At 33.3% G+C, this 15,685-nt stretch overlaps 1 protein-coding gene across 2 annotated transcripts in view; it reads left to right on the forward strand.

The window, feature by feature from the left end:
* Positions 1-15,685, forward strand: part of MEI4 (meiotic double-stranded break formation protein 4) — a 324,961-nt gene that overhangs the window by 240,960 nt on the left and 68,316 nt on the right. The window contains exon 5 of one of the 2 annotated variants that reach the window (XM_078369599.1): positions 516-3,412. The exons of the other annotated variant lie outside the window; for it this stretch is intronic. Within the exon in view, the coding sequence (XP_078225725.1) occupies positions 516-785 (270 nt within the window). The 3' untranslated portion in view covers positions 786-3,412. Of the gene's footprint in view, positions 1-515; positions 3,413-15,685 lie in introns of those variants that run through there. 2 annotated transcript variants of the gene reach the window in all.

The raw sequence follows: 15,685 nt of genomic DNA on the forward strand, positions 1-15,685 counted from the left end.
CTACAAGGTACATCTACATTTCTTCTCATGACTATGTATATGATTTAATGTTACCACTCCCTGAGTTTTATCAGTTAGATTCAGGATGATATAACATCTGGTCACCTAGAGATGATTACTCCGCCTACTCTAGGATTGTTTAATATCAAAATAAGTACCATGAATTAAAAGTTTTAGCAAAAGATTGACTTTAACATTCAACACTGGTATGACTCCTTGCCAAGTCATTGATAAGACTCCTTGCCAAATATTCTTAGACTCATTTTAGTATTCTCTGCAAGAAGGCAGAGAAAGGACTTGGAACTTCATGAACCATCAAGAAAGAAAAGCCATTCACCATGAGTGTGAAGTCTTCGAAAAAAGTAAATTTTTTTAAAATTTCCCCTTCCTTGACAGAAGGTGTTAAATATATCAGATATTTTTCTTTTGCCTCAAAATATGGTATCTTTATATGAAATTTTTCTTAGGTAATTTATAAGCAATTATTTTTAAAGGAGTTTGTTGTTTATTTGTAGGAACAAGCCAGTTATGATGTGACACGCTATGAAAGCATTTTCTACCTTTTCTGGGTTCTGGAGCAGCTTCTTCAAAAGGAAACCAAAGAAGGCAACAATTCAAGTATAGGTCATGATGACAAAGAAATCAAGAAATTCCTTCAGAAGCATGATGAAGTTATTATCCAACTTTCTGATGCATTTCCTTTATTTGCTTTTTATTTATGGAGAGTGGGCATTCTTTTGAACTCAGCAAAGATAGAAACTCTTAAAAATAACTCGGTTTCTTAGCAATTTACCACATGTTAGAAGCACAACAAAGTAGACTATATGAGAATCTCATACTGAAAACATTTTCAAAAGTATTTTAATTAGAATTTTAGAATTGATCTCTAAACATAATTATCAATTCAACTTAATGGTTAGTCTTAAATGTGCATGAAATTTTGTGAGTCATATTTCTATACTAAAATCAGCCAGCTTCAGTTGGTAGTGCCATCCTTATTCCTATGTAACTGTATCTTATTTCATTCAATGTAGTTTAGCTCTGTTATTCTGTAAAAGGGACCATTAATTGTTTGTCTCTTAAAAGATACTGAAATTGTGAAAGATTCGATGTAATTGATGCTAAATGGTAATGAAAGAGATTTTTAAAGTTTTGTTGCATTATCAACACAAATTGTTGGAATATAAGTGGCCATAAATGCAATTTTTAAAACTTTCTTCTTAGGTAGTTGAACTTATATCATTGCTTTCATCTTAGAGGAGAATCATATAGAAGTAGAACTTTTTAACATTTGGAATCATAATTGTTTTTTATTTCAGTTTTATATGGCCAATACATTTGTTGAACTCCTTTGAAAATACTGTTAGTTGTTTAAAATGTTCTTTGGTTTTTTTTTTTTTTTTTTTTTTTGAGACGGAGTTTTACTCTTGTTACCCAGGCTGGAGTGCAATGGCGCGATCTCGGCTCACTGCAACCTCCGCCTCCTGGGTTCAGGCAATTCTCCTGCCTCAGCCTCCCGAGTAGCGGGGATCACAGGTACGTGCCACCATGCCCAGCTAATTTTTTTGTATTTTGAGTAGGGACGGGGTTTCAACATGCTGACCAGAATGGTCTTGATCTCTTGACCTCGTGATCCACCCGCCTCAGCCTCCCAAAGTGATGTTCTTTGTTTTTTAACAAATAATTGTTTTGATTCTGTTGATGAAATGTTATAATAGTCTTCTAATTGTTAAATAGTGTACTCTCAAGTCATTAGAGATACTTTATAAGTCCTAATATCCACCTAAAATGCAATTTATAGTTATGTTTGGTTGATTCTTTGCAGTTATACAGTTTTATTGACTTCATTTTAATTATTATAATTATAACCACAAATTTAATGAGCACATATTACATATTTTTTTATAGTGCCATTTAGGGAACAGAGAATATAAATTTCCTTTATTAATTATATGTGATAGTGTTTCATAAGTTAATTAGCATTCCTAAATGTCATTTGCATTAAAAATAATCTTGCTAATTCCATCTACAAAGTATATACAGTTATGTCATCTGGCACAATTATCTTTGAAATTATTTCTAGCTTTTTTGAAATGATAATGCCTTTTCAGTAATCTTGAAACTAAATGTATGTCAGTCAGCTTTTGCTATGTAATAGATAATCACAACAATAAATGTTTATTGCGGCCTACAACAAAAATACTCATTTTTCTGGTATAGGCAGATTACTCAAGGGTCAGCTGATTAGGACTGGACTGTGCTGGAAGCTCTGCTCAGGTTGCAGATAGCATAGGAATAGGCTTCTTGCTAAAAGTCAGGCTTTCTTCTCTTCTGCATGTGCATATTCTGGGAACCAGGCTGAGGAGGAAATAGCTTCTCAGTAGAAGCTCCTCTCATGGCAGTGGCAGTTGAGCAAGATGAAAAGGCTAGGCTGGGAAATGTCACATGAGCACTTCAATCCACATGCATTGTCAAAGTACATCAAATGATAAAGCCCAAAGAGAAGAGACAGAGGAGCACAATTCACCTTGAGTGGGAGAACTTGCAGTTACAATGCAAAGAGCATGGATATAGGTAGGTAATTAGGGCCAATAATTTACTTCACTATACTACAAGTGCCAGTTGAATACAAGAAGGATATTCCAAATCTTGGATTAGGAAGGATTTTTCGAATGTCTGATTTCTGTGAACACCTCTGAACACTTATGTAAATCATCTCAGTTCATGGCATTACACAAAATCCACTTTCCATGACACCTTCATCTTCTCTCTTTCATTATGACTAAACAAGATTGGAAAATATACACAAGTATCAGCAATGGCCCTTTCCTCATTCCAGCCAGCCAATGTAATGATCAGCTAAGAAACTTTTGGAGCTACAACAAATTTATTAATTTCAACAATCTTCAAGGTTCAGGGTCTGAAAATTAGCTTGGGAAATCTATTTATTATAAAAGCAGATGCAAGATGCTGGGATCATCGTTAATACACAAAATAGAGAAACATTTTATTTCCATTTGGTATCCATTTTATACAAACATTTAACTTCTACCAAGTATATGATACTTAAACTTTCATTATCCTGTATTTCAGTCTATATCAGAGTGACTGGTGTAGTTAATTAGTATTAAGGTCCAAATCTGCTGATCAAAAAGAAGATAAAATGATAAAATGAGACATTTTTATTTGTGTTTCAGTAAAGCAGACAACGAAAGAAAGAATGAATGAATGATTGATTTAAGCTAGCATTACAATATTTAAGAATATTATAACAGTTTTGATTTAGGTAATGTCTAATTTTAGAATTAGGATTTTAGGCATAAGAGTAATGGAGAAGGTAGAAATTGATAAGCGTTGAAAATGGATATAAGATAGGATAAGAAATAAAGGGAACCATGGAATGATCATAAAAATGAAGGAAATAAAAAGTGATAATTGCTATAACTCATATACTACTTATTATAAATGATAAATACATAAATTTTATATAAATTTCTATAATAAAATATATAAATATTATACATACATATTATATGTATTATACAAAATAGCCAGACACTTACCTAAGCATTTGACATATATTGACTTTTTTTATTCTCCCAGCAACTGTATGAGAAAGGTACAATTATTACTTGTATCTCTATTTTAGAGATGTGGAACTCAGGCAAAGGAGTATTAAACAACTTGCCCAAGTTCACAACACCAGGAAGTGGTAGTCAGGTTTCATCTTCAGGAATCCGTCTTCCAATTCCATTCTACTTTACTACACTGCCTGTTATATGCAGCTTTCCTGGCACTTTAGGAAACTTTCACAAACACAACTGTTTGCAATTGCCATCAAAACTTTATACATGCTTAACTATGAACCTTAAGGCACAGTGGAAAGTACTAGCTTATGATTAGCTTATTTTGGATCTTTTTAACTGCTATAGACAAGTTGTTCTATCAACAAGCAAACCAGAGGAACAGCATCTTTGACCTTTTCAGGATTGTAGCATCTTGCTATTCAAGTCTGTAGCCAAGTTACAGATTGTCTTCAAACAATAATGTCCTAAAATTCTCTCCGATAATGTCCAAACAAAGCTCCCTCCAGAGATGTTTAGATAGACTGTGGGGCTATAGTGATCAGCAAAATGGAGAGAGAAAACAAATCTGATTGCTTTGTCCTTGGAAAAATATATACAATTATCTCACAGGCTTTGTACTTTTTAATGATATTTGTTGATGTCTTTTAGCCAAGGGCAGCGTATTTCAAGAGAGATAGGGAAATGAGTCATTTGCATTTCTAAAATATTACATATAATTACAGATTTTCTGAAGGTCACATTGTGAGTAAAATACTGACAGCTCTGCTTATGATAACTTAATTTCATTTATTCATCAAATATGAAGCACCAATTGTCTACAAATTATTTGCAAAAATAAAGCATACTAAGCTTTAACTTTTGGCAGATTTATAAAACAGATCTTTCCATTAGCAGTCAATAGAATGACCCAACTGCATCAATATTTGCTGAAGGAGATAATTAACATGGTAATGTTTATCTAACATTGAAAAAACAAATAGGATTTTATTATTATTAAAAGTTATTCTTTCCCAATTATAGAATTGTACAATATAAAATTTATCTGGTTAATAAATATACTGGTCTTTTAAGAACTTTCTAAATCTTACAGAGTATGACAAACACATAGGAACCTCAGCCTCTTTTTGTTTGTTATTTAATACAAAAGTCCTCTGTTTTTATTTAACTTGAAAGGAATTTTAAGGATCTATTCCTCATAGGAAGCAAAGCTTCTGAAAATAAAATAATGTTCTAACATTTAAGACATTTAAACAATTCAATTATATATTTTATAGGCATATACCCTGTATTTGTAGTATTTTCTAATGATATTTTAATCTAAATTTTGCTCTAGCTACTTAAAGAGTTGGTGAATTTTTGTTGTATTTCCATCAGTAGTTGTGTTTATGTGAGTGTTTAGTCCACTGTAGCAGCAAGATTTCCAGTTGCCAACATTAATTAACTTTAGTTATCTCTGACCATATGTAAAGCAACCCAGCCTTATTAGCATCACTTGGAAACTTGTAAGAAATAAAAATTCTAAGCCTTCACTCCAGACCTAATACAGGATCAGAAACACTGGGTTTGTGTTTTATCAAGGCTTCCAGGTGATTCTGTTGTCCACCAATGTTTGAGAAACATTAATCTTGTTTTTACTGAACAGAAAGGTTTAATACTAAGAAAATAATTCAGAAAGTAGAAATTTAGTCATCTCATATTATTGATTTTTTAAAGTTTCCCTATATGTGCCTTAAAATTCCAAAGGAGGATTTTTTGGAAACCAAATTATTCCAGATTCACTTAAGTAACGTATTTATAAGCAGATAAACCTTAATAACACTTTAAAAACTGGCATTTTAATACTTAGCTTTCAGTTCTCTTACTAAAATGTATCATCATTCCCCAGGATAGTACTTTAAAAAATTGTTATAATCGGAGTTTAGGAGATCAAATTAACGATAGCTTTTTGAATTTGTCCTGGGATAGAGTGATGAATGTGCAGAGAGATTATGTATTACTTTACTCTTACCAGCTTCTCCAAGTAATATCAGAATATTTCTTTAATTCCAGGAGATCTATTTAATACATACAGTAAATATAGCTGAATTATAAACATATTATTCTTTTTCTCAACCCTAGAGATGAAATTCTAGCTGCCATAAATCCTTCTAGAACATGGTGAGCTATAAATAAATAATTAACGTTGCTTAATTTGGTTCAACTTTGCTGCTTAATTTGATTCTACCACTTTGGGTCTTTACTATGTTACTGTGAGCTCCTGAATTGCCTAAGGACAGCACCCCTGACACATGATGAGGGAACAGAACAATCTCTGCTGTTAGTTTTAACAACTTAACTAAGAAGACATTTTCATGAATAAGTAATCATTTCAGGAACACTGGATATGTGAGACACTTCAACCAGCATTGGTTCTCATTTCTCTCTCAAACACACACTTGAATTTGACATTTTTACAAAAGAGATCCAAACCTCTTGAAACAACTTCTGAAGTTTGAAAAATAAATTCTTTCGTATATTTTACCTCATGTTTTTAAGGGGAACCACCACAAGCAGTAGAAGGACCGTTAGTGCCTTTTTGTTCTATCTTGTATTGAGGATGTGGAACACGCCCTGGGATCTCCCTGGCATGATACTTCTCTTTAGGATAGTTCCAGAAGTAGTCCACTGCAGAGTGACATGAAAGTTTAAAATGAGGAGGGGAGCCAGGCATGGTAGCTCACACCTCTAATCCCAGCACTTCGGGAAGCTGAGGCAGGATACTTGCTTGAGCCCAGGAGTCTGAGGTGAGACTAGGTGACCAAGAAAAACCTTGTCTGTTAAAAAAAAGAAAAAGATAACACAGTAGCATATTCCCCTTCCACTATGGCCCAGGACCAAGAAGTGGAGTTGCCATAGCTGACTAGGCATTTTATATTGCAACTTGATAAAATCTATTAATAGAAGAGAACATAAGAGACTGGGTGAAGAGAATACAGCCATTCCAAGTGTAAAATGAAAAAAAAAAAAAGCTAGAAGAAGAAATGTTATAGAAATGTGAAGATGTCTCCAACTCCAAATTAATATGCTGATACTACACCCAAGAGAATACTTCAAAAAATAATAATTTCTAAGGCTAGTATAATTATGGCTTATGTGGTGATTCCCTTTTAAATAGACAGAGATTCTATTTAAAAGAAAATCACATACCGTAATTCATATGACTTTGCACTATCACTTTATTAGGGCAGATAGTACCCAGCATTTATTCAGCCTTTGACATGTGCTGGACACTCCATACTTGTTCTTTATTATGTTGTTTAATCCTTCTAACAACCCTGTGATTATCTCCAATTAGGTGAAAAGGAAGCATAGGGCATTTAAGTAATTTGCCCAAGGGACATAGCTAAAAAAAAAAAAAAAATCAAAGCCCGGATTTAGATAGGCAGCAAGCAACTGAGTGAACATGTACTCCACACTCTTGGCACTCAAATACAAACAGCTGTCATGTTCATACTGCAGAAGTGGAAACTGAGTGTAGAGCATAAAGTTATCCTGACAGAAAAACTCCAGTTTGCACACTTCTTAAAATGTTCTTTTTAGACACATGCAGGATGTAGTTATGATAATTATAGTGGTGGGAAATTTTACACTGTATTAAGTAAAATTTGATGATTGAAATAATCCTTTACATTTGGAAGAATAAGTGCAGTAAGATGCTAGAGATGGCCAAATTGGTGGCATTTATTTAAAAGAAATAGATGTAAATTCTGCTTTGCTATCTGATTGTTTTGTAAGTCAGTATAAGTTAACACTTTCTGAGGATAAAGTGAGTTACATCTTTCAAAACACAAGGATCAAGATTAGACATCCGTACATGGATTAGAGTTAATTCCTAAGACTTAGACATGGAAGTAAATAATACATTTGAAGTATAGTTTATACTAGCTTCAAAATTATACTTTCTGTTGTAAGGGAGAAGAAGAAGCATCTCTATTTCAGGATAAACATTGGTCAGTATGATCCTGTTGACATAGTTTGAAATTTCTGAACCATCTTAGGAAGTTAGAAAGAAAATGCCTTTATAACTTTTTACATCACAGAAGAAAAATTTATAAAATTTAAATAATTATAGATATTTCTGTGATATCTTCCCACCAAAAAACTTTATTTAGACAATTATTCTTTACTCATATTTCTTAGATTTGGGGGAAAATGTAAGGACCTTTACTTGCTCTGTGCCTTGTCAGCCAGCACTTTGAAAATGGGCCTTTCTGTTTCTTACCATATTAAAAGAGCAATGAAGCCCAGAGAGACAATTTTGCAGAAGTTACAAATAGAAATGGGAAAGTGTGGGGTTGTGGGTGGAAGTGCAAGGAAAGGGGGCAGAGGACCATAATTGGCCAAGTAATCTTGAGATTTAGGACAGTAATTTAATATTCTTATTTTTTCATTATAAAAGCATGTGTTTTTTATTTATAAAGAACAAGACTATCTGTATTTCTGCTAGAATCATTTATGTTTACATCACATAATAAGTGATGTATATGCCAGTGAGATCTGGAACCATTGGCATATTTAGGAGACTTCTTTCCTACCACTTACATGGTGTATACATCACTTATGTATACATAAATGATTACACTAAAATTGTTAGATGTAACTACCAATTATTATTAAAGGTTAAATGTAACTACTGATTATTATTAAATGTTATCACCCAGCATTTGGGAATTTTGTCTTTTTTTTCTTCTTCATAGAGGTCCTTCAGCGATACAATTTTTTATACAACAATAAGGTCTAATATAAGAGACTCATAGTTAAAAGATAAGAGTATTACTATCCATATCATAAAAATAAAATACTTATTTTTATTGTTAAAATTTTAAGAATACTTTTGCTACAGGATTGTTTGCATGAATAAAATTAAGTAACATGTGCAAAGCACTTTGTGAACTCTAAACTAATAACAATGATACTAAGAAGAGAAGATAACACTTACATAATGTTTATTATGTATCAGGCACTGTCCCAGGCACTTTTCATGTGTTACCTCAGTTCTCATAACAACCATATATAATAGGCAGAATTACTATTTCTATTAATGCCATTTTACATAGGAGGAGGCACATGCAGAGAGGTTCAGTGACTTGTCCAGAATCACAGAGATAGTATCAGAGAAAGTATTAAATTTTATTTATTCATATATTCTTCTATTCCAACTATTCTACCTGAATTCTAAGTGGACTTATACCATACTAAATGGACTCAAACCATACTGAAATCATTTCTCTCCATGAATCTCTTCTCATTCAACTTATGTTTAATGGTAACTATGACGATTATGTTATAATAATATTATATCAACATTAATGTCAGTAATTGCTACCCATAATTTCTGTGTGCCTGAATCTATGGAAAGTGCTTTATTATACACTTAACTTGTTAGTATACCTGAGATGAATCAGTCCTTCAGGGGTTTTCAGTTAGTGCGATCTGGAACCAGTGCTATATTTAGGAGATGTCTTTCCTACCAGTGAGGGAGCTGTGCAATAGATTTCAGGTGCCTACACCCTAGGTGGAAATTCTCTGTGCAAAGTTCATATGCCAGGCTTCTTACCCTGGCTTATTGTTACCATTCTATTTCCCCATGAAAATGGATCCTGGCCCTTGGCCTGGCTAAGGATAGTGGATTTGGAAAAACATCCTGATTTCCCTTTTTGAATTTTCTTGTCCATTATGCATAGCCTTTCATAAGACTGAAAAATCAAGATGCTGTTTTTTCCTAGTTGAGAAATGTTCACATGACATTTGCTAGGCAACTTGGAAACTCCTCTGGAATGTGAATCCTGTGCAGAATCACTGAACTCGGCTGTAGGTCATTCTTTATGATGGTGGCACACTGATGAAATTGTTGAGTAATTCTTGCTGCTAAGCCCTCAGAGCTACCTGCTTCTTGCTTTTTTCCAAACAGAATATTTCAGCTTTTCAGTTAAATCAGTGAGCTATCAGATGTTCTTTAAGCAGTGATATTACTTGTCTGTTTATATTAATGAACGAGTCCCTGTAGCTTAGAACCTCTGATCCCTAACTAATATACATTTTGAACTGCTGCCCTATTATCTTTCTTTGTTCCTATTAGTACTTACTATAATAACATGGCTAGAATATACTTGCAGTATTTTATTCTTCATTTCTCTCAGCATCCAATGATATTCCAGCCACTAGCTAATACTGCATCAATCAACACAGGCCTCATATGAACTATAACTTTGTTACTAACTTTACACTAAAGTCCACTGCTCTTTGAAGCAAGCATAAGCTACCACACATCCACCATTTCCAAATCTGACTTGCCTGGACTGAATTTGAATTATGCACACCCCTTGGACCATGTAATTTCATGTATTGACAATTTCATTGACAGTCCACTAAATTTTTCAACTGAAAAAATACTTGGCATCTTCTAATTCATTTATCCTAACTTTATAGATGATAAAACAATGTCAGAAAGATGAAACAGTGAGCTCTATTCACACAGTTGATTGGCTGAACTACAACTAATTTTTTTACAAAATTAATGTATTTAAACTTGATGTTGGCCACTACACTTTGAACATTTTGGAAAAGTATTTCTAAACTTAAATCTTGATATTTAGCATATGTTCGTGCTATGTTCCTGGAACATAGTAAATGATCAATAGTTGTTGACTGCATTATTGCATTTGTTGATAAATACAGTTGTTGACTGCATTTATTAACTATTAGTTTGCTCATTCTCTCTCACACATGGGAGTTAGAAAAGTTGAAGCATATTTTGCAATGGTGAACAGTTTTCCAAATTGTGAATGATTTGCACCCAAGTAGGTGAGTGAATATAAGTTTAAAGCACCCTTGATGACTTCCAGTCCAGGCAACCCTCCTTTCCTTTCCTTCACAGGGTTTATAACTGAATACACATCTGCAAATCTGGACATTATAGGCAGATGTATTCTCTCATGTAGTTATCTGGTTTCTAGATGCTGTTGCCTACGTGAAGATTGAACTGAAATTTGGAAAATATTTTTTCTTTAGGGAAAAAAATGTCAGTTGTGGGTAGTTATAAATCAAATAACACTACAAGGCACATTAAGTTCATCATGAATTAAGCTCACTTTATGTACTGATTAAAAACCTCACCTCTACGTATAAAATTATTTTTGTGGCAAAATATATTCCATTTTTTAGTTATGTTCCTTACAAATAAACTTGGGTGTCCCAACTCATTTGTAATATGTAGGGTGATAATAGAAATTTCAAACCTTATCCAACCTTGACAACCATCACTTGTTATAGTTTTTAGGTAGGTAACTAAAGAACTGCATCAAGTGTTGCACAGCCTGTCAGTGACAAAGTTGTCATGTATGTCTTTTCCTTTCGTAGCTAAAATAAAATAGTGTTTAGAGAAAATAATATCTTGAGGTTTTGTGTATTGCTCAGACACAGTGGAAAGGATTTAGGTTTTAGTAATTATGTATGGTTTTGATTGACTACTGAATAAAGGGATGAATGAATGATGCTGTCCTTTCCATTTCCTATAAGGTATGTTTAAAGATAGAAGGACCAGGTAGCTGATTCAGTCCAATACTGATTGTTCCATTATTCTACAAATTTGGAACTGTGTTAGGGCTCCATCTTTTTTACAACTCAAGAGAAAGGGAAGTTACCAAAATGGGAAGAGCATCAGCATATGAAATGAGAACTTGGTTTACTTTTGCTTCACTTTCAACAGTTACTGTTTACTGTGTCTGCTTCAAACCTTTAATCACTCAAAAACCAGATAAGCCTTTATCTGCTCATGGATACTTTTGCTGAACAGTACAGAGAGTAATTCATGCATATTTTGTGGATTCAAAGGGATTATATGCAAATTTATATTTTCTCCTCAAAATGGGGCAAAAGAAGCATAGCAGCAAATGGGATCAATTATGGCAGAATGATGGCAGAATGTATTAGTAGTCTGAGGACTATCATCAAGTCAAGTGCTATTAAGAAGAAATGTGGAAAATCCATTCGAATGTCACAAAACATATTGTAGGACCACTATTTACAAGCAGAATACACTGAACAAACAATTACATAATAAGAGTTAGACTTGAACCCCGCTGCCAGGAAATGCAACATGATTTGACTTCCACCAGTTTCAATTTTGGAAATAAAATTACTGGCATCGTAGTATTTGTGAATGTGTTAAAGTAGGTAGAGATAATACAAAAGCAGTATGTCATATTGTAGGAAATAATGAAAATTAAAAATTTAATAAAAATAAGGCAAGAAGTGATAGATTTAAGAATATGGAGATCATCTTCTCTAAAAGTTGCTCTTTATAATGGAGGAAACATTTTCAATATTTCCATATGTAACCTTTATTCATCTCCTGTGGCATCATACACCTGCCAAATACTGGATAATAACTGTGTGAGTATGACATTTTATTTACAGTTAATCTCAATGAGTATGAGGAAATGAAAGACATTATTACAAAATGAGTTTCTCAAGATACAAGCAGACCTATTTACAAGTAATTTTTCTACATTATTTACTGATTATTTCAAGTCAGAAATAGATCATGTTACTTTCAAAATGTCATTGAAGAAAAAATACTTCTTATTCTTTTTCCTTTCTTAATTTAGTTTCAAATAATGACAATTAAAGCTGGATAAATATCCATAGCAAATATAAATGTATCCTATGGTATAGTAATTGCCTTCCTAATTATATACCCAGAAGAATCTCCTCCGTAAGTACAAGAGGGAATATTTATTAAATAATAGTCAATCACTGCTCATAATACCAAAATCTGAAATGCTCATGAATTAGAGTGATTATTAAACTGTATTATCTTCATCAGATGAAATACTATCCAGTCGTTAAAACAAATTACAGTGATATATAGCAATATGGTTCAAAAGTGAAAAAAGATCAAAAAGATTACATACCACATGCAACCCATTTTATAGAATTAAAAATGAAAATATATGTTTGTATGCATGCTATACATGTGATAACCTGTATAAAAGAGACACATAGGAAGCCATGAAACATTTCAGGATAGTGTTAACAAGTTAGCCGAAGGCAGGGGAATGAATTAGCCAAGATCAACCATATTTAGATGTAAGTTATTGTCTAAGATTTCTTAAGTTTTATTTTCGATTTGCGAATGATGATTATAAAAAGATAACTAATACATGTAATAAAGAATGGAAGGAAAGAGAGAAGGAGGAGAGAATGCTATGAATGGACGAACAATAAGAGTGTATCATGACCCAAGGATCATGATTAATCCAATTATGCATCTGTAGAACAAAAACAAACATACGAAAGCCACAATAGCAGAAACAAGGTGCAAAATCTCTGTATACACAGGGCTATTTTTTGTGAAAGGATACTGGATTCAATTCTTTACCATTTGCAATTGTGCATTAGGCTAAGCCTGATTTGCATTAAGTATAATTGTCTTATTCGATAATTTATATTAAGAAATAGGCAGCTCAGATACTTTGGCCACAGTTCAGGGCCACTAGCTGACCTATGAAGTGGTCATAGCCATTCTTACCCTATGTAATCTGAAATAAGTGTTTAAGCATACAGAGGTAAAACTACCTTCCATCAGAACCTCAAGTGGGAATAATTGGAGATAAATAAATATATCCTTCAGTCAATAAAGAATAAATACAAAGTTTGTTTCGAAGCAGTTTTATAAAGTAGACTCTAATTTATTACAACTTATATTTCAAATTAGATATTGCTTTCTCCTTGGGAAGAAATATTAACTAACATGCAATCAGGTATTTGGAGAACCTACAAATCTTCTAATATTTTACATTTGAGGTCTGGCGCAGCGGATCATGCTTGTAATCCGAGCACTTTAGGAGGCAGATCACAAGGTCAGGAGATAGAGACCATCCTGGCTAACATACAGAAACCCCATCTCTATTAAGAAATACAAAAAAATTAGCCAGGCATGGTGACACATGCCTGCAGTCCAGCTACTTGGGAGGCTAAGGCAGGGGAATTGCTTGAACCTGAGAGGCAGAGGTTGCAGTGAGCAGAGATCAGTGGCACCACTGCACTCCTGTCTGGGCGACAGAGCGAGATTTCATCTAAAAAAAAATAAATATATTAACTTTCTGATAAAACATTCTTAAGTATTCTCTAAATAATAACAATGAAAGTGATCTATTCTTGCTCTTCATAAAAAGTAGGAAAATATAGGATATAAGAAACAATATAGATAGAATTACTCAAACTTCAGTTCTCAACCTCCTGTTTAGCAAATTTAACCATCTATAGAAGATTATTTTACTTTTCATGTGTTACCTCAGTCACTTTACAGATTGCTTTCCAGGCAGTATAACTGATACCCCTTGTCATACTGCTTTTAGATCATCAGAAACATCAAATAAAAGTAACTGATAAGCTTAGCACTAACCTAGCATTGGAAAATAAAATCCCAGAATGTTCTGAGAATTGTCTTCATTTGTTTGTTTCTTTTTTTGTCTTGTTTTCAACAATCTAAATGTAAATGCTGGTTTATTAATTTGTTTATTCAATTGATGGCTATATCTGCCTAAGGCCCTATCAGCATAGTAAAATGTTATTATTAATAATATGAAGGCTCTAGTTATTGCTTGATATTACTAGATATCTGAATGTATCTAAATGTCTGCCTAGACTCTCCAGTTGATCCAGGTATTACTGAGAAGGTGACAATACAGGATACCTAAATGAACTGAATTGAGTTTGCAACCTAAGTTTAATATTTTGTGAGAAACATGTATGAGCTGTTTTCCTAACTATCTACATTCTTTTATAATGCATAGAGAGTAGATTGTCAAAACCAAGACATTTTCAGAGGGCACTGCTTTTGTCCTGAGTACTTCTCCACCTTACATACACATAGTCCCCAAGTCTTCCATCCACTCAAGTAATGGGTACCATCTGTATGAAACAGTCCCACATTAAGGTCAATCCCCACCTTCTCCTTGACCACATTATTCCCTCTGGGTTTTATCATAGTGTCTATAGTGTCTGCATGTCTGCATTCCACTGATGAAGACAATAGCAAGTATCTTTATCTTACGTTTCCAGTTTCTGAACTCAGGATAACTATAGTGATTGTGGTGATTGGTAATCTGTATCCTAAACACATTTGGTGAGCTTTCCTTGAGAAAATCACATAGGAAGACTTAATGTAGCCATAACATTGAAGCTCTTCTGCTCTTCTAACTACTTTAATCTCATTTCTGTAAGATCTCTCTCAAACAATATATCTCCCCAGACCTATATCCTCTCATTTCCTCTCTTAGCAAATAACCTTGTCCTGTACTTTGCATAGAAATTGGGCTAGACAAGAATTCTCTTAACCTCCTGCTAGCAAACATCAGCCTTCCCACCATGTGCCATCAAGTTTACAATAAAAAAGACACATTGAAGTATCTGTATTTGGGATCATGTATTCTGTATGTTCACTAGAAACACTACCAATATGCCTCTGTTTTATACATATATATATAATATTAATATATATAATATATTTATATATTTATTAATATTAATATAATATATTATATATTATATATATTGACTTTTCTGTGAAGAAAGTCAATATATAATAATATATTAATATTAATATAATTAATATAATTTAATTTAATTATATAATTAAGTTCTGGAATGCAGGTGCAGAACATGCAGCTTTGTTGCGTAGGTATACACATGCCATAGTGGTTAGCTGCATCCATCAACTGGTCATCTACATTAGGTATTTATTCTAATGCTATCCCTCCTATAGATTCCACCCCTGCCCTGACAGGCCACAGTGTGTGATGTTCCCCTTCCTGTGTCCATGTTCTCATTGTTCAACTCCCACTTATGAGTGAGAACATGTGGTATTTGGTTTTCTGTTCCTGTATTACTTTGCTGAGAATGATGATTTCCAGCTACATCCATGTTCCTACAAAGGACATGAACTCATCCTTTTTTAGGCTGCATAATATTCAATGGTGTATATGTGCTACATTTTTTTTTCATCTAGTCTATCATTGATGGGCATTTGGGTTGGTTCCAAGGCTTTGCTATTT

Source organism: Callithrix jacchus, chromosome 4, assembly GCF_049354715.1.
Source record: "Callithrix jacchus isolate 240 chromosome 4, calJac240_pri, whole genome shotgun sequence".
NCBI classification, from domain to species: Eukaryota; Metazoa; Chordata; class Mammalia; order Primates; family Cebidae; genus Callithrix; species Callithrix jacchus.